Raw genomic sequence first — 21,078 nt, forward strand, 5'->3', positions numbered from 1 at the left:
GATACTTGACTATAATTAATAAGAAGTTATTCATTCTATGCTTTTTAAAATAAACATATCGATACAAATCGTTAACCATATTATTTTTATGTGAAAAAATCATTCATAATGATTATAAAAAATATATAAACATAATATAAGAAACATTATATAACATGTTAAGATTTTTTTTCATACTTCAACAGTTAGGTTGCAGTTTTTTTTTTATATGCATATATAATAAAACAAAAATGTATACGTTACTACTACTTTATTTTAACGGTTATGTTAAACTTAGGTACATATATTATTTAAAATACAATACAACAACGATAATACTATATTATAAACCTACTAAGGAACCTCATGTAATCAAAGTTAAAGGTACGTACTTATAGCTAAAAATACTTATTATGAGTTGTCAGTTTAGAATTACGTGAAATGAATCGATTGTGTACGGGTTTTTATTCATTCGTTTCTTTGTATGGCTTTACCGAGAAGGCTTCCAAGATAATATATACTAATATATAATAATAATATATATTACAAGTATATACATAATCAGGGATCACTAACTTCGGAATTATAGAAAAAAACCATATCATGCATACTACATAGGACTTCGGTATAGAAGCAACATGAATACATACTTTTACTTTTGCCCAAACCTTTGCATCCAATATAAATCCACATATGATATTTCATATTTATAACAATCTCTCTACACAAATTACCTGTATGGCAACATATTTCTATTAATTGATGTAACTAAAAAGATCAATAAAGAACTTCAACATTTACAAAATGTAATCTATAAAGTAATAAAGTATCTGATTAATCAACAAAAAATTAATAATATTATATATTATGAATTAATAAAACCATTAGTTTGTTATAAATATTAATGAATTTATTTTAAAATAAATAACTGTAAACTGTATTTACTTTAAAATAATAAATAAGCATTATTAGTGCTATAGATTAATTTTAACCTTAAATATAAGCAACTAAAAACTGAAACCATAACATATATTTTGTTTAAATACTTCAACGTTTATTTTATTCATTACATATCTATCAACATCAAGTATACAAACTCAAACAGATAAATGTATGAATATTAATTTTGTGAATATACAGTTTATTAGGTAGGTGTGTATAAATCTGATATGAGGGAATATATTTAACATGTAAACGACTATAAATATATTATTTTTAACAAAATATTCAACAATTACCTAACGTTAAATCGTTATATTTGAATAACAATTAAATTAAAAATCATATTTTAAAAATATTTTTAGACACATTGGAAAAACGATATTTTAAATGTACAACATATCAACAATAATTTAAAAATTATTCAATATAATTAACATTAAGGTTTTAAATAAAATATTATATCGTTTAAATTTCAAATTATATTCAATACGTGTATGGAGTTAATTCATCTTTTTGTATAAATTACGATGAACTAATTGTATTTTTAAAGTTCAATAATTTGTAAGTATAACTGTTAGTTAATTATTGGAATCCGTATAGTTAGTTCGTCAATTCGAAAATATGAAAAAAAAATAATTATAACGTTATCTTCACAATATAGTCTCATCTTACTTCATCCAAATTACACTGAATGAAAATTTAAGTAATAAAGCTTAATTTGTAAGTAATTGTAAGTTGATACGTTAAGATAATATATTTAATGAGTATCACAATTAGATATAAGCATAACCATTTTTGTAAAATATCAATTTAGAATGGAAAATATTGACGTTGTTGATTTTTAAAAATGCACAATAAAAATAATTATAAAATGTAATGGCCGATTACTTGATACTCATTTTGTAAACTAATCACTAGACTACTCGGGAAGATAGAAAACACAAAAACCCCAGGACTTTTTATCAAGCACATTTGTGAATTATCTAAAAAGTCAATTAATACTGATCTACGTAATTTTATTTAGTCTATTAGTCAAGTTTTCAAATAAATATTCTTTTTGATTATTTATTCAAACATATATTCAACAATCCATTTTCATGATTAAATACAAATAAAATACATTTAAAAATTTAGAAGAAAAGTGCAAGGTAAAAATTATCTTCATAGTTATGTCGGTGGCTCAAAATTTCCAAAACTTCATAATTTTATTGAATGTCAAATTCTTATTTTTTTAATACATTTAAGTACGTTAACATAGAATTAATTTTCAAGAGCTATTTTTTGTACACTATTTCACTTCAATGATCGTACATTATTCAAATATTAAAGATTTTCACCGTTTGTTGGAAAATTATGTTCCATTGAGACTAAAATTCCAAAACTGAATTTTATTTTATTATTTGATACATAAGTTTAAATTATTATATCGATAAAGAAATGAATTTCTAGACTATTTAAAAATTGCGAATTCCTATGATATTCTTAAATAGAGCTACAGCAAAAAGTTAAAAAAAAAAACAATAAAAAGAAATTAAAACAATTGAAACAGTTTCCGAAAAATAAATTTCCTTACTAAAATAGTGTTGGCACACAGCACCAGGATAATATTAAGTTCAGTAATAATCTATATTATTTTGTCAAAACAGTTTGTAAGTTGATTTTACATTTAATGACATAAAAAAAAAAAAAACCGAACAACTATGATATCACTAAAATATAGTCTGACAGTCACGATTATTGAAAACATAATTTAATGTGGATGTTATTATGAATACATGGGATGTCAAAATAGTACTAAATTGTGAAGAACAACAATTTACGATCATCTTAAAACTAATGCATTAACATTAATTGCCGCGTCAGATTAATCAATAACTATCGTAAAAATAATTATGAAAATTAAAAGGTGGTATTTATGGAAATGTTCAAGTGTGTTCAAAGTACCAGTCTACATATTTTATTAGAAAGATTTATGCTTCATCATAATATTATATAATGTTGATGAAAAATTATAGTGATAACCATTATAATAATTGTAGAATCACATTTATATATTTATCTATTTTCCCTAATGATAAACCTTCGAAAATACATAAAATAAAAATGTTGATTATAATCAATCTAATTAGCTTTTGATTTTTAATGTTCTATGCAACTGTTATTGGCAACGCTCAATGGATTTTTATAAATCTGTCATTTCCTATATATTAACATAAGTACATTAAAATCTATACTAGTCTTTTTACAACATAAAAATTTTCGAGTAAATTAAACTGATTAAAGACCAATTGAGTTAGGAAAAAAAGGTTTAATCACAACTCAAGAAAAGTGAAAAAAAAATATATTTTCTTATTTACAAATAAGCTGCGAAAAAAAAACAATACAGTGTTTTAATATTTACATGTGTTTTTTTTCTAATTTGGAAACCTAATACCACCATTATGTTGACGTCTACTGAAACACGATGACCCATCTACCAATTGTTTTCATGTGACTCGCCCTGTATATAATACCCGCATCGAACATGCGTACAACGGAGTCGTCGGCCTCATAAAAAAACACATATGTACAAGATGCGTACCTACTTAATGTTACATGAGTACTACAATTCAAAACTAAGAAGTAATTTAACGACAATAATCAAATCGATTAACAACGAGTGATTCAAAAGTGCACGTTATATCAAATAAGTGCATTATATATACAGACAACCGTAGTTGAAGTAAACGTGTATATAAAAACGATATCCGTTTCACGTAGACATAGATCATTAGGTATTTTTCATATGTAACATGTTATGACCACATATAAATACATTGACCACAAACCGAGAAATAAATGATGCGTCATTGATTCTAGGACATAACTGTACAGTGTACACATTGTTTATTATATACAATCACAAACTAGTCTAAGACGTTTTACGTTTAGAAATACTGCACAAACGCTGTGCAGCCGCATACGACATAAATTCGGGGGAATGTCCCGATTCTTATGCAGAACTATACTCACCATTTTAAATTGCTACTCTTTTGTTGTCACATTTACGAACATTTTTTGAAACAATTTGTTTATATGCAAAAAATATTACATATATTTATTACAACATAACGTGATACTGTTCAACTTTGATGTAAATTTCAAATAAAAGTATAGATGTTATTTTTCATTAAAATATACACTCCAATCTGTATTTTGCAGTTTCATATTTGTCTTTATGTAATAAAAATTGTAAATAAAAATTGAAAATTGTTATACAAAGGTATTTTAATATTATAAAATATTTTAAGCTGATATTTTAAAGAGTTCCCCTTCAGTAATACTTATATGTGGTAACACTAGATGTATATATCTACCTATCATACAAAGCAGGGTATAAAGCCGTACGTTGCCTAGTTTTTGTGTATATAATAATAAATTGATTTTGGTAAATAAAAATCTAGTAATATATTATTATACTATAAAAAATAACGAAAAACATGACTGTTGTATCGTGGTAATAAAAAATATTAAAAGACTGATATTCACAATTCGCTATCAAAAATGTCTACCTAATATTAATGTATGTAATAAAAAGTTATCTATACAAAGATAACTTTTATATTTATATACATATATATATATATATATGTTTGTGTGTGTGTGTGTGTGTGTGTGTGTGTGTGTGTATGTAGAAATACAAAAGTTTAGGTATGCAGAATCGACGTCAAACTAACGCATTTGCTGCCGGTATTAACCAAAAATATTGAATTGAGTTGAATATTATACAATGACATAAAAACGGTTTTAACTCGTATATAAAATACCTACCGACTGTAATAGTCAACCCAAAAATATGACTGTACAGACACGATCCGTTAGTTTAAAAATAATTACATTCTAGTCGGACAATCGTTCGAACGGTACACAACCAACGACGTCCTATATGTATATAATTGTGTATAAATATTACACGCGTATTAAAAACCTACTAGAAAGTTTTAGCAAAGATAAGTAAAACTCATGATTTTTGATATACTGATACACGCCAATTATATCATATTGCTGATGATGAGCTACAGCTACGACGAGTGTTAAGAAAGAGTGTATTATTAAGGTTATTATGGTAATATTATAAAAAGTCACGTGGAGGATGACAAAGAGATCTACGACGTGAACACGAAGAAGACTAAAAAGGACTACACCGAACGATAGAGAGAAGATGCAAACCGTTATGGCCGTTTGAAATGTAATCCGACTGCGGCAACCGGGGACAGGAAAATCGGGATCGTGTAGCCGGCCGGACGACATGCGTCGTCGTCGTCATCGTCGTCGAATTTCCAAACAAGGACCAAACATCTATCGCATTCGCGAGCAGAGAGTGGTATGAAACACACTCACGCATAAACGCAATCGGTGTATGTGTGTGTGCGTCTATGTTTAATGTGCCACATTGCATTTACCACGCATACATTACCTAGTGAACTTGGTGGACCGGTCGAATGCGGTGCAGTGCGCACGTATAGATCGTCTGCTCATCGCGGTCGTTGTCGAGACTAGACGTATTATTACTATTGTTATTACAAGGCGATACAATGCGTTCCAATATACTATATATTATGTACACAGTGATTGTTTTTGACGCATTTTTCAAGTTATTTTGAATTTTTAAAATAATTACTTAAATTCTTAAACTATTTAAGGAGTGATTTAAGGTAATAAAACTTATTATTTTCAAACAAGAACTAACCTTTTATACTGTAAATTTGAAACAGATTTAAATTAGTAGTTTTGAGTAATAAAATGAGTTCTAAGCATAACAATCCTTAAAAACAATTTTACAAAAATATAACATTGATGTAATATTTAATTTTAAAATTATTATGCGTTTTTACCAATTCAACAACTTTTGCAAAGTATAAAATGTCAATAGATTATTATAGATATTTTAAAATAACCATAGTATATTATCCATACTATCTCCCAAATCTATTACCATGATTCATGGACCTAATATAATTTTACACAAAGTACAACTCAAAACCTACTTATTTCAGTTTTGAATTAGATTCATCGACATTTTAAATATATCATTTGCTTCATAGCTTACAGTTAAAAAGGTTGGTTCTTATTTGAAAAAAATAAATTTGTACATCGCTATAAAAACACTCCTAAAATTTTAACTAAATATTTAAAAATAAGATCATTAAATATATGATTGAAGAATTGAAAACCTCTGAATTTAAATAAACGCGTTACATTATTTTATAAAATGTATTAAATTATTTCAAATTTTGAAATTTTTGGAAATTTTAATATAAAATTAAAATCATTCATGTAATAATACATAAATACTTGTGTAGCCGAGCATAATATCCTGATAATATCCAATAAATTATACTAAAAGTTGTTGGTATTTTGTAAGTCAATTTTTCGTTCAAAGTACAAAAAATGTCTAATAAAATGATACGTTAATAAATACCACTCTATATATTATTAATAAATTTACAGATACATCATATTGTACAGTTTGTTTTCTTCTATACGGGTGTGATGGCGATTATCGGGCGGATAAGTAGGATATTGAAAAGGCTACCAGCACGTAACCGATATACAGGGTGAAGTCAAAAATTCAAATAACAATAATAGCAGGGATATCATACAATGCCTATACATTAAACCCCGGGTATAACACAATTGTTTGTATAATATTATCAATATATAATATATATTACCACATTATATATTTGCATGCAGACAAAACTTCAATCTAAGCCAGTATAAAAGAAAATAAAAATATTATAGGCGTATCTATATACCTAGGTATTATATTTTGGTTTGAATTCTTTATTTGAACAAACAACGAAATGAATATTTAAACACTTTTTTCATACATATATGAAAAGAAATAAGATAAAATCAATACATATACGTCGTACCCTTAAAATCATTCGGATGATCTAATGTCTTTATGCCACACGACGATATTATACATGCGTACATAACAATATTACACATCATTATCATGGCTATATACAAACGAGCATAGGATTATGATGGTAGATAAAATTTCCTGTTATACTTAAATAAGACTTAAATTTAGGTGTGTGTGTTTATGTTATGTATATTGTATTATTTACATTATAGAACTTTTAGGCATTTTAAATTTTATAAATCTCGATAATAAATCCAAATATTATTAATTACAAATCAGCGTTGCTAAAATATAATTGATGTTTACTTCACCATTCACTCCCAACTATCGTATAGAGTTTTCTTACATTACCTCTAATAAATATGTTTCTTACTCCATCCTCTGCAGTCAATAGCTGATATAATACATACTTGAACATGTTTTGTACCTCTTAAAGAAACTTTTATGAAGGTATTTTCTATCAGAAACTCATCTGCGTAGTTATACCATGTACAAATTATAAATGGTGAAAGATAAAAACCAATTGGAATTCACGAGCTTCTAGTAACGTCAATTTATAGAATAGGCCTACCAAATACTTTGAGAAACGTTTTTTTGTCGATACAATCGTTATAATTTCCCATAGTTATTGACCCATAAGAGGATGAGCCACTCACTTAATCACAAGCAACAATATATAATGCGTTATGGTATTATAGTGGTCGTGTGTTTACCTAACTATTGTATATTTTAAAATTATATATATAACCAAGCAACAGACGCATGAGGGTATCACACGCACATCTAAAGGTCTACATAATTAAGTATTAACTGAAAAAAACCATACAAACATCTAACAAACGCTAAACGTTCCCAACCGTTTAAAATGCATAGCATACAACAGTCGTAAATATTTTTATTATTATTATTATTTGCATCGATTGAAATACAATAAAGTATAAATTACTGTTGTAATCCGACGGCAGATAATGGACGATGAATGTAATAATAATATAATATTGATTGTCGCCTGTCGGTCACACACAATACGCGCGTGCAAAGCGGTTCTATTTACTCAAAATTTTTTTCATTTTTTCCTACCCGCACTCGTCACTATATTATATTATATATTAAACGAATCAACAATAATAATTGGCCGAGCCTGCACCAATCGATTAACGAATTATTGTTCATAAATAATATCGTAGTATCGTTCACACGAAAAGAACGCATTTTTTTTTTTATTCACATTTTTTATAAACTCCACACCGGACGCAACAAATCTCTTCATGATATAGTTGTATTGTATGGAAAATAGTATAATATTTTACTAATTATAATTGTTATAATTACGTTCTAATAACGAATTTTACGATTTAATGTCTTATAATCGATTATAATGGACTTTTATGTGTAAAAAAATATAAGACATAAAAAGAGTTATAACGTATGCTTGTTGAAATCTATAGTTCGAAAAATTGGACAATATTTCTATCTAATTAAATTGTGAATAATATGAATACAAAAAATGTCAAACTGTATATTAAATAATTATGATTAAATAACTAATTACTACACAACGTAAAAATATAATTTAATGATTTAAAATGATAGTATTTTAAATAATACACATCATACATGTATGAAATGCGTAAAACAACTATGAAAGTAGTAACATTTTATATTTCACTTAAATTAATTATTATTAAAGTAAAATTATGGTTATTAGGTACAATTACAGGTTTTTAAGTTTTAAAAGGTACATACAAAATTATTAACACCGACATGTGATATATATAGATTGGTAGATACATAAATACATAATAATATGCAAAATGGCACTGAATACTCTTCAACAAATATAATTAATATCCTTTGAAAAAAAGTTTAATGATAATCAATAGTCTGTATATTCCCTAAATATGATACATCAAGTTAAACAGAATATATTTCCTGTAGATTTAGATTAATAACTAATATAGAAAAAAGCAAATGGAGAATATCATAAATTATTATGAATAATATGATTATGAACATATAATTTGTTATTAAATTATAGATATTAAATATAAATAAGTAGGTTCTAGATACTACCGATTTTTTTCATAAAGAAAATATTAAAATATTATGAGCTATGTTTAAAATTAAATAAACAAAATCAGACACGTATACATATAATTATTTAAAATTTGAATATAGTGAGTATAATATTTAATATTAATTACGTAATTTTTGTAGATGTATCGAAACTGGTTTTAAATTAAATTACTAATGCGATAATAACAATAAAAAAAACCTTTGAATAAATTAATCTATTTATATAAACATATTTTTAAATATTGCCGTCAACCAAAGTTACACTATATTACGTATGAGATTATGATATCGTAAATGTTTTACTATATATTATTGATCATTACTGCATATATTATATATATATATATATGTCAAATTTAATTTAAAATATGAACCTTTAAATAATTTAACGAGATAAAAATACTGAGAAATAATAGTAACAATAGAAAAGCGTCACAACATTTCAAACTATGAACATTACGCTTACGTAATTTTAATGTATAAACTATTATAAACGCTTAAGTGATTATAAAATAAGATTTTCCATGAAAATATTATATGCTGAGTAGACAATTCCTAAAAAATCGAGTTTTAAATTTACTTTAAGTACATAAAAATGAATAAATTTAAATTATGATAACATGCAAAAATATAAACAAAATTAATATGAAGATAAATAAATTGAATTAAAAAGATAATCGTAAAACATAATATTTTAAAGACACTACGATAAGCAATTAAATCATACTACCTACCTATTAAATTAAAATAATATAGTATCTAAAAAGATAGGTAGGTATCTAATAAAATAATGTTAAAAACTAATAAATTGTACAATACACCTTTCTAATTGAAATCAACTTAATAGATATTAATAATGTTACTAAAATTAATTTTCGTAATTTTTTTTTTACAATTATTTACATTTTTATATGTATTAAATTACTAAAACACAGAAAATTTCACTCACTATTATACAATATTCAAATGAACAGTTTTATAGTATATTATACTTATATTATAAATTTAATTTTTTTTAAATTTTTTAACTACAAACAATTTATAAATAATTATTTTCGCAGAAGTGGTGGGCCATAATTGTTATTAAATTCCACATAAACTTCAACATGATTATATTTTATTGTAATATATTATTATCATTTACAAACGTATAATAATTGTACATAATTATATACAAATATATGTATTGACTAGGTGATTAAAGTGAAAATGTGCTCATAATCAAGAATGTCAGTGAAAGCAATAGCGATGAAGAATATTTTGTGATTTTTTAATTTAATTTTACATACCGATAATATTATTAAAAGTATTTTAATTATATTATACCGTATGTATTAAAATTTCAAAGTATTATACATCAAAGCTTGAAAAATTATCAATTTCAACATATTTTGGAGATAGGTAGGTACTGAGATGTAATTACAGTCAACGACACGGCGTCTTTATAAAGAACACACAGTTAGTATGATATTATATGATGTAACTACTAATTAAAGTAGACAAAAATATGACAATTAGAACCTAATACCACTATCATTTTTATTACCATAAATACAAAAACATTAATAACCTATTACATATCATTAATATTACTAATGGTGTTTACAAATATGTTAAGGTAATAAAACTCAAGAAATCATTTAAATCCCCTAAAACAATATACCAAATAATGATTATTATCGATCTAAAAATGTATATTGTTTACGTTAAGTAGGTACTTCATTTTAACCAACGCGACTTCTGTCAGTAGAAAAACTCGAAAATAATAGGCGACAGAAAAACGCTTTATTTTTTATCATGAAATTCAATATATTTAAGTCCAAATGAAATAGACGGGGTATCTTAATGGAATGTCGTACTTCCTATTCCTCATTGCATTACAACAAACAACGATTGCTATCGATCCTATCCTTTCTAACACATACACACACACACACACACAATTTTCTCTTTTAGTTTCAATTTTTAGCTGAACAACATAATAAAAATATAAATATTTTTAGAGTATTTTAAATGTACCTATTACTAAAACAAATATTTACTAAAAAAGCTTTTAAGAACTATATTTAAAACTGTGACGTATTCTAAAAACAATTGTATCATGTACTTACAATAAGGCATAATAGATATTATTTATTAGGTAATTTTAAAAAAATTATGATAAGAATAGTTTTGATGAAAAAAATATTTACTTTCATCACATATTATATAAATACGATTAACTCTTGAAATTCTGATTCGAAAATAAAATATGATTTACACTTATAAGCCACTATACAAAAGTACTGAAATTGTATACATAAAAAAAATCAAACACATTTTATCTATGTGAATACATTTAAGGCGTCCAATAAATTCCTAGTTAACAATAATTATAAATTTTATCAGTTCTTCGCTACACATACTGATAACAATAACATATAATTATATACTCGTAATATCGGGAGCTATTATTACACAAACATGCACTTTATTCTCGATTGAATTGTACTGTGAAACATAATTAGGATTATGAATGCATTATAAATAATGATTAAATAGAAATACGACAATTCAAATAAGTATATTGTCTTTGTCAAATGAAAATGAAAAAACATTAGTATGAAAAAGTTTTTATCAACAAAATTATCTAAAATATATGTTGAACCAACAAAATGGCATTATAATACAAATTAAATAAAAAACCATAAAAATAGTAATATGAACATATTAAAGAATATTAACCCTTTCAGTCCCCGATGCCATTAGAATAGCACAATGATATAAAAATCGTTATAAAATTGAATTTAAAATATTCCGTTGTGTAATACACGAATTTATACGTAAAAACACGTGTAGAACACATTAAAAATGATAACAATACAATTCGGAGTTTATACAAAATGATAATGACAATTTATTGATAACAAAAATGTTTACTGAAATATTTATTTTATTATTTCACATTTGATTTTATTATAAAATGTCAAAGACGTTCTAAAAATCCCATATTTTTTTTCATGTGTATACACTGATACTGTAAACATATTATAAAGTAATATAGTTATTAATATTAATCGTTATCGTTTTATCGTACCTTAAATGTTATGCCATTAGAATGGCAATTGGGCGTAATGTTGTAATTCTATCAACTAATATTTACGTTTTACATCACTGATAAACAGTTGTTATTCGTCTCATTTTCCGTACGTCGGACGTTAGTCTACGGTAGTTACTGCGTAGTTTGAATTTCATTTTGTTTAACGTAAGTATTTTATAGATTCAAATTTACTACATACATATAAATAATTTTAATATTGTGTTTATGTAATATGAAATAATTTAGGTATTTATTTATAATGTCACGAAAACAACTCCGTGATTTTGATATTTTGGAATTGCTTGGTAACGGCCGAGACTCAGATTTATCATCTCTATCTGGTGATGATTATGAAGAAGAAGAAAATAGTTTTCCTACATCTGAATTAGACCAACTTTTAAATGATTTTACTAATTTCAAAGATGGTGATGATGGTAATGAATTGTTTCCTGATTTGTTTGATGTTGATATTCCTATTGATAATGGTATGTTCAATTATAAATATTTTATATTTTTATCATTTTTATTTTTAAACTACTCATGTTTAGATGAAATAAGTGAAGTCAATTCTATATTCCAGTCATCTCAAAATACTGATTTTTTTCAGTTCATTTCAAACACCTACTATATCACCTATGGTGAATTTACCATTTGTTGACAAAAAAGATATGAAACCAATGGTTTGTAGTGAATTTGACATCCAACAACCAGTACCTGAATTATTTATTTTAAAAACATTAAATCCATTGGATTATTTTATGAATTATTTTCCTGAAGAAGAATTTGAAAAAATGGCTAAATATACTAATATTTATGCTGAACAAAAAAATAAATTAGTTATGTTATTAAAATATTATGTACCTAACTTACAAGACTTATTCAGAAAATTTCTTTTTATGTATGTGATATGATAAATAAAGTTGTTTTTATATTTGTTACAATATTATTATTTTTTTTTTTTTTTTTGTTACAATTAGTTATAATATTAAAATATTATGTACCTATGTTTAAAAAGTTTTTCAAAAAATCTCATAGTATGTATGTGATAAATAAAATTTTTATTTTACTTTCTATATTGTCTATTTTATTTTATTAACAATTAAGACTAAAAATTAATTTAAAAAAATACATAACTAAAAAAAAGAATTGAACAGACTTTATTTATAATGTTTAGCATTTCATTACTTAACGCCCAATTGCCATTCTGATAGCATAACAAATTATTACCGTTAACGCCCAATTGCAATTATAATAGCATAATTCAATAACTCATGACTTGGTGATCAAAAAATTTTGAAATAAAAAATAATTCTTAGTTAGGCATAATATATAAGTAATTAAAAGTCAAATATTTTTTTTTTTTATCAGAACTTAATTTGGGATTGAAAGGGTTAAACTGTTATTAAAGTATATGAAGTATAGTGTATATATATTATATAATAATGAATAATGAAATTTTTTCAACAAATAGATAAATAAAATCAAAACTAGAGAAAAAGTTTATACTTAAAAGATACTTGTACAGACTTAGATCAAAAAACTAATATATGATTAGATAAATATTTGGCACCTATTCTTATTTTTAATTAATATTATGTTTTAAACAATTATTTTGGAAATTGATCTCATGGTATTAAAGCATTATCCAATATGAATAATGTTAAAAAGTAGATTTAAAGAATATTATATATCAAATAAATTAAGCATTAAACCAATCATATATATATATATATATGTTTTATTTAATTATTTTAGTTATAATATATTTAAGTTAAAAAAAATAAAACATATTTTCTAATTATCTTTTTAAAATAACAAATAATGTATAACTCGAATTATCAATAAAATATTTAATAGGAAAGTTTCAAAAAAAAAAAACTATTCAATATTCATCAATAAATTTACTAAAATACGTGAAACTTTAAGAGTAGAAACAATTCAGGCTATAAACGAAAAATTTAAAGTCTTGAATATAATTAAATAATCAAGAATATATGAAGGGCGTTAATCCAAGAGTATAATACATACATTTTCTGCTAACATTCCAGAAAAATAATTTACGAAGTACAGGCAAGATAAAATTCGACGAATTCACAAATTAAAAAAATACTGAAATTAAAATATAAAAGTAAATCGTACTCTTTTCATAATCATTATCAAGTTAAAAAATAAAAGAACATCATAATAATTCGTAATGAATAAAATTTAAATTGGTTTAATTTTATTTAGTGAGTGTTATTAAAAATGTCCAGCTATTAAACCAATGTCAATGAGATGATTTTCAAAGGGGTCAAATGGCATATACTTTTTTTAATTATCTAGTTTTCAAACGCTGATAAACTGCCAGGAAATGCCAGGAAGAACCTCCCAAGTAGCTCAAAATTCAAAAGAAATAGAAAGGTGTCCATTCAACCAGTGATATCCTAATCAAGCCTAGTATATTTAAATGATAAAATAACTTTTTGTTTAACAATGCGCACTGTAATAACAACCAGTAAAATAATTAAAAATATATCTAACAAAAATAAAAAGTACACGAAACGATTTTCCTCTGGGGTAAATAACTCTTTGACTATTTTTTCTACTACGCGATGTACTTATCAAAGACATAAGATATAGTTTTATCATTATTGTAGTAAATATTAATATTCTTGAATATAGAAATATTGAAAAATGTGGTATAATACCACTGGTAAAAGTAATATGTATATATCATTAATTATTATTAAAAGAGACAATTCATACAATGTCTAAGATTATAAAACAATGCAAAATATACATATATTAATAAATGTATTTAAGCTTATCAGTTATCACCAGTAGTTTAAAAACCATTATCCGTATTTATACACACATCTACTTATATTAAAACTCCTATCAAAATTAATATTGTAATCAATATTAAAGAAAATAATTGTATTGACAGTATTTTAGATATTGTGCATATTATCGAAATATCTAGGAAAATTATGTTTATCATACAGTTATAACTTATAATTTATAAGACAATAATTAAAAAAAACATTTATCTTATTGGCATTTAAATATCACGTATAATAATTAAATGAATTTTTTTAAATATATAAATAAAATAAATTATATATTTAAGACAGACTATATAATGTGTTAAGAAGTATATATTGTAAAAACACTAATATATGTGCAAACGATTAAATTAATAAAATTTTAAAAAAAAGGAATACTATTAACCTATTTTTTAAGTAAAAATTGTAATAATAATCATTATTATGAAATAAAATATGATAATTCAAGTTATTAAAGTTGTACAAATAATTAAATAACATAAACACTTACTAACACATTTAAAATTATAATAGGTTAGCATAATATTTTCGAAATCTACAGTTAAATTTTAGTTGCAGTTATAGACATTTTAAACTAGTCAGTAATATATTTAAAATATATGAAAATCCTAATGCAATATTATCTCACTCGATAATGATTAATATGATAACGATTTATCATTGATCGTAGTTTAAAATCAACCCGACTAAATTCATACATAGAATGAAACTTTTGTAAAAGCAGGATACTTTTACTTGAATGTTGAGTTCAAAAATAAAATGTCAATTATATAAACGAATGAAAACAATATCAAGGTGGGTATTTAAAAGTGAGTGGTAATGTATCAGTATGTGAAACTATTTAAAAGACGACCCTAAATAAAAATAATTTAATATGAACGTATAATAATGTAATAAAATAAATTAAAAATTGTAAGTTTAATTAATTTTTAAATGTTAATAAATGAAACTCCTGTTTAATATTTTATTTATTTATTAACCCCGGATATAATCTTATAGTTATCACTTTTTAAAACTTTTAACATTTAAAAATATTTTACATGAATTCCATTAATTTAATTTTTAATTACATCTCTAACTCGAAATTAATTTAAGATTTTAATCATATAATATTAGATTAATTTTTTAACTGCAAATATAAGAAAATATATTTGTTTTAAAGTACTTGCATAATATAGATGGAATGCACATTATTATGAATTAGTCCCAAAATACTTTTTAATATATAATAATAATATATAGGCAAATAGATAGTTTTGTTTTATTCATATTATCTCAAGGAGATCAAATATTAAAGCTTAAAAATATGTAAATACAATTATTTTAATTAAATTGACCATGTATATTAACTAAATTGTATAAAATTAAATATTATATGTATTCTAAAATACTTAGGTACTTCAATTTGTTATTTTATTTTCAAACACATTTTACAATATAAAAAATTATTTTTTGTAAATTTAAATAAACATAAGGTTTAAATGATTATGAGAATTGGTGATATGGTTTTAAAAAATAAATCAGGCTTTAGTATCATGATACTGAGCTAACACAAAAGGATAAATTATCTTTAATTTTAACTGTTTGTATCAAGAATCACTCATTAATAAGTACAATGAAAAATGGAAAATTCATACATGAATTATAAAATTAAAATTAATGTAGAGTGCTTTCAGAGAATTTTGTACAAAAAAAAAAACAAATAAAAACAACCATAAGAATTAAGTAACATATTTATAATAATACATGAATTAACTTTAACACTTAAAAATTTAAAAATGCAACTATTTTATTAAATTAAAAACGTTCAAAAATACAAAAATGAAGTAAATAAATAGATCAGTGTAATGTATTCGAAAATTAATAATAATATTTATTCAATTATTCATATTAATGATGTATATTAGGTTACGTTAATAATTATTTATGAATACAAAAGTTCGATAAAAATAATAAAAACATGTTTTAAAAGGTAATTAATTTTAATCTACTTCTAAAACAATAATGTTTATTTTAACTAAATACAAATTGTATCTACAATTACTAGTGTTTATTTTTCATGATAATATGTTTTTTTCTTTGTAAATGTTTGCAAACTTTTATAAAAAAACATTTTTTTTTTTAAATAAATAATGGGACCCGTTTTTTATGACATAACATTTATTCTTCAACCTAAATTTCTAATAGTAAATGTTTAGTTGAATATTCTAAAAACTAATAAATATATATATATATATTTAAAAATGGGTTAAAGGATTAAAAAAGTATTAAGAGTAACTCAATTTGCAATAGTAATAGGTCAATATGGTTAGTAATTTTGTATCTTATGTTTGTTGTAAAAATATATTATAACTACATACTCCTTTAAATAACCATTCAAATGATTAAATATAAAATGTAAGATAATAATATGATCTACTGCGTTACATGCCACATCTATCATTATTGACGGCTAAAAAGAAAAACCTGTAGTCATTACGTGAAACTTGAAACACACTTTTTTCCCTTGATAGCCGTTCAAAAGAAGAATTTTAAACAAGATAAATTATTTTTGAGTCGATCCACCTCTTTTTACGTCGTACAACAACAAAAAATAAAAAAAATGCATTAACGTTTGGTAAATTGGAATTAATTCAAATATACGGGAAAAAAGGACATGTCAGAAAAGCAACAGTGGTCAATGTTAATAAAATAGGCGTCTAGAGTGTAAATGGGACACACATATACAATCTAAAGGATTTCGGACGTCACAGATCTTTGCTAAGAAATCACTCTTTCCCAACTGAAGAAAAAAATTAATCCCAACACTGGTATATAATTATTAAATTTTTATGACTAAACTGTACATCTATAATACAAATCAAATATTTTTTCTTTAATCATAAGTACAACTTGTTAATTTAAACTTAGGGGCCTATTATAAAATTAATTATCAAGCAATATATATTTTTAACTACTTAAAATATTTGTTTCGAGTTTAATTTGTTTACAAAATTTACAACCAACATGTATAACTAATATCAGTTTAAAATTTGGTGATTGCATAACAGAAAATATTCAGTTTAAAGAATGGGTACCATTAATATTGGCTTAAAGAATATATATTCAATGTTGTTTGACAAAAGTTTGGTAAATATTTACAAAAAAAAAAGAAATACATAATATATTAAGTATTACGAAAAATAAACACTTGTAATTTAGAAACTTAAAATACGTTATTGCTGAACATTCAAACAATATCCAATTTTAACGACATACAAAAATAACAAGGGTCTAAAAATGTCAAAACGTTAAAAATAGTAAAAATTAAAACCAAAATTAATAAAATAAATACTAGTATTGAATGATAGTGCCATAGAAACAAAAAAATATTTATGACCTGATAAGTCGAGCTTCTAAGAAACCGATGAAGTCACGAAGACTTTTTATTCATTTTTTCTAACACGATAGTTTGTATAACAATTATACAACGTATCGATAGTAAAATTAATGTTGTGCCTGCCACGTCCAAAACAATCGATGACGTACAAATTGTAAGGATTTTTTTGCTTAAACACGTTAGATGATATATTATAGTAAACAAAATATAATATAGTATAATAACATATTATACATATTTACGGTATTTGGCTGACAGTACCTAAATTGTATATTATGTACGTTTGGTGATAACGGGAGAGTTGCTTAATATAACAACAGCTCCGTTTGATATAATAATATCATGAAACGGGATGACGTAAAAAAGTGTTCCCCCGCCGCACCGCAAGAGGGGTAAAAAAATATGCCTAATGAAAAAAAGAAAAAAAAAAGGTAAAAGACAAAAAAAGAATAACAGAGCCCAATATTATAATATACCTACTTCTTTTATATTACATATATAGTGCATCATCTAAAAGTAAAACATATGCCAGCGGCAGGCGCGTTTTCCGTTTCAATGCAGCTTTCAAACCGTTGTCATTACACACGCGCTAAGAACGGTATGAACGAGTCAGGAGTAGTCCAACACACGCCCTTATAATATATATATATATAATTTTTCACTTAGACATATGACTTCCTACTGAATGTATACGCTACATACGCACACAACGATGACCACTACAGCTTCGAAACGTGATTTATTTCAGACGACCTATCTATCGTCGAGCATTTCGTCCACGTACGACAATGGGATAAAAACCATTATTATTATTTTAACCACGAATGAGATATATACATAAAATATTATTTATTATAACAAATAAAAAGCGATAGATGAATGCGGTCAAATTAAAATTTACCGCGATATACACAGAAAAAAACTTGGAGTGTGTGTGTGTGTGTGTGAAGGGAGAGAGCGTATTTACTTTTTAAAAATTATAGCTATTTTATTTTTAATAAATATAATTAATACCTATATCATATTAAGTTTAATCAAAAAAATTAAAAACACTTTTTCTAAAAATATTAAAGTATAGACTATACTTATTTTACATAAGTATGATAAAAATGAAAATCATAGAATCTATAAATCTATATAGCTAATCTAATCTAACCTAGTATCTGTATAATATTTAATAATAATTATCATACAAAGAACCAAAAAATGTTGGGGTTCAAAACACCAAAAACACTGTTAGTGGTGCGTCGCAAAACCGTACACATCATGACAACGTATGTTTTAATAAAGTATATTTTTGTAAGAGACTATAGGTAATAGGAATAGGTATTTTAATTTTCGACGGTGGCGGCCAAACCGTTATCATCGTGTTCAGGTATTTTCGTATATATAGTATTAGTGTACATTATAATATGCGTGTGTTCGTGTATATATACGTGCGGCACACCGCGAATTCGCTGCGGCCGCCTCTTTCTTTACGATGCACACAACAATAACACAATATATAATATTAAACTATACACCTATACATGAACGTATATTATTATTGTTATTATTATTATTATTCTAATATTATGATATTATCCTCTCGTCATCGTCATCATCAGACTTGCCTTGGCCGCCGCTGCCGCCGCCTCGCCGATGATGACGTGTGCTTTGAAACCCGCGGCGACAGCGGCGGCGTACAAGTTGTTGTTGACCGCTAAAAACGCGCCCGACCGCCGCGTTTACCTATCACGCCCGCTTTTAAGCATTATAGTTATTACTATAGATACCCGAAATGACGACAAGCATACGCCCGTTGGAAAATTGCGAGAAATCTTGGAAAATCTTATTTTAAAACATCGCACCCGCTTCCATATCGGAGGGGAAAAACCGCCGTGTCGTGCATGTTACAATCTTGTGTGTGTGCGTGCGTATGTGTGTGTGTGTGTGTGTACGCGTGTACGCGTGTGTGTGTGTACGCGTGTGTGTGTGTGTGTGTGCGCATTTATGTGGAAATGTGCCAAACGACATTGCGGCACCTTATAAGGTTGCAAATAAAAACCATATAATAAATCGTTATTGACGACTTACCTTGGAATAGGATGCGTTGTAATCGTGGTAGTTTACCTGAAAACAGAAAGAAACAGAACAAATGGTAAGTATGTAGTTATGCATCAATCGAAAGAGGCGGACAGAAAAAAAAATTCACCGGAACAGCGATAAACGCCGACAGTTAGATTTAAAGGTATTACAATGACACCGCCTAAGCAAACGGCACGAAACCCGAATAAAATTAAAGTCAAACGACAATTTCAAACAAATAATAAGTATACGTATGGTAAGTGTACGCACGTTTTCTTCTCGTAGATCGATGAGCGGCGGCGAAGTGTGTTGATTTTCTCTCGGTGTTTTTTAAAAATAAACAAAAATTTAAACGGTAAAAAACCGCCGTCGATTTCGAATGTCAGCTGTGACAGAGAGACGACGATGACGACGACGATTGATGGAAATTTATTTTAATTCGTACGAGACACGACGACGATATTTAAAATATAATACAATATTATCGTTATCTGTATTTTATAATTAAAATTATTTAATAACGATAATAATTATTATCGCGTACGACTGGCGGCTGTGACACACGACTGTGCTAGCAGATAATAATAATATACGACGACTGGTTGCGGCAACGACGGCGGCGGCGTCGACCGAATATGACGATGCGATATCATACGTGCACACCACACTGATCGACGGCGAACGGCAGACGCATACTACCACGGTCAAAGTTGCTGGTGCTCTGACTGTGCCGCGTATAGCTGGCGCTGCTGGCCGCGATGACGACAACGGCGGCGGCGGCGTCGACGATCGCCGGCGGTACCGCCGACTTAGGACG

The 21,078-nt window shown here is 25.7% G+C and overlaps 2 protein-coding genes across 11 annotated transcripts in view; one reads left to right on the forward strand and one right to left on the reverse strand.

Moving 5' to 3' along the window:
* LOC112595583 (protein alan shepard) overlaps window positions 1–21,078 on the reverse strand; it is a 117,419-nt gene that overhangs the window by 63,660 nt on the left and 32,681 nt on the right. For 8 of the 9 annotated variants that reach the window (XM_025340840.1, XM_025340837.1, XM_025340839.1 and 5 more), the window contains one exon: window positions 20,271–20,306. In XM_025340840.1, the coding sequence (XP_025196625.1) occupies window positions 20,271–20,306 (36 nt within the window). Of the gene's footprint in view, window positions 1–20,270; window positions 20,307–20,531; window positions 20,980–21,078 lie in introns of those variants that run through there. The other variant, XM_025340843.1, reaches the window with a different exon arrangement.
* Window positions 11,976–12,778, forward strand: LOC112595585. 2 transcript variants are annotated; one of them, XM_025340844.1, is made up of 3 exons: window positions 11,976–12,155; window positions 12,237–12,475; window positions 12,539–12,778. In XM_025340844.1, the coding sequence occupies exons 2-3, from the start codon at window positions 12,250–12,252 to the stop codon at window positions 12,646–12,648; spliced, it is 336 nt and encodes a 111-aa protein (XP_025196629.1). In that variant the 5' UTR covers window positions 11,976–12,155; window positions 12,237–12,249; the 3' UTR covers window positions 12,649–12,778. The 2 variants fall into 2 exon arrangements, with proteins under 2 accessions (XP_025196629.1, XP_025196630.1); XM_025340845.1 differs by having other exon boundaries at window positions 12,598–12,778.

This window comes from Melanaphis sacchari, unplaced genomic scaffold (assembly GCF_002803265.2).
Source record: "Melanaphis sacchari strain LSU unplaced genomic scaffold, SCAv2.0 Contig28_pilon_pilon, whole genome shotgun sequence".
Classification (NCBI taxonomy): Eukaryota; Metazoa; Arthropoda; class Insecta; order Hemiptera; family Aphididae; genus Melanaphis; species Melanaphis sacchari.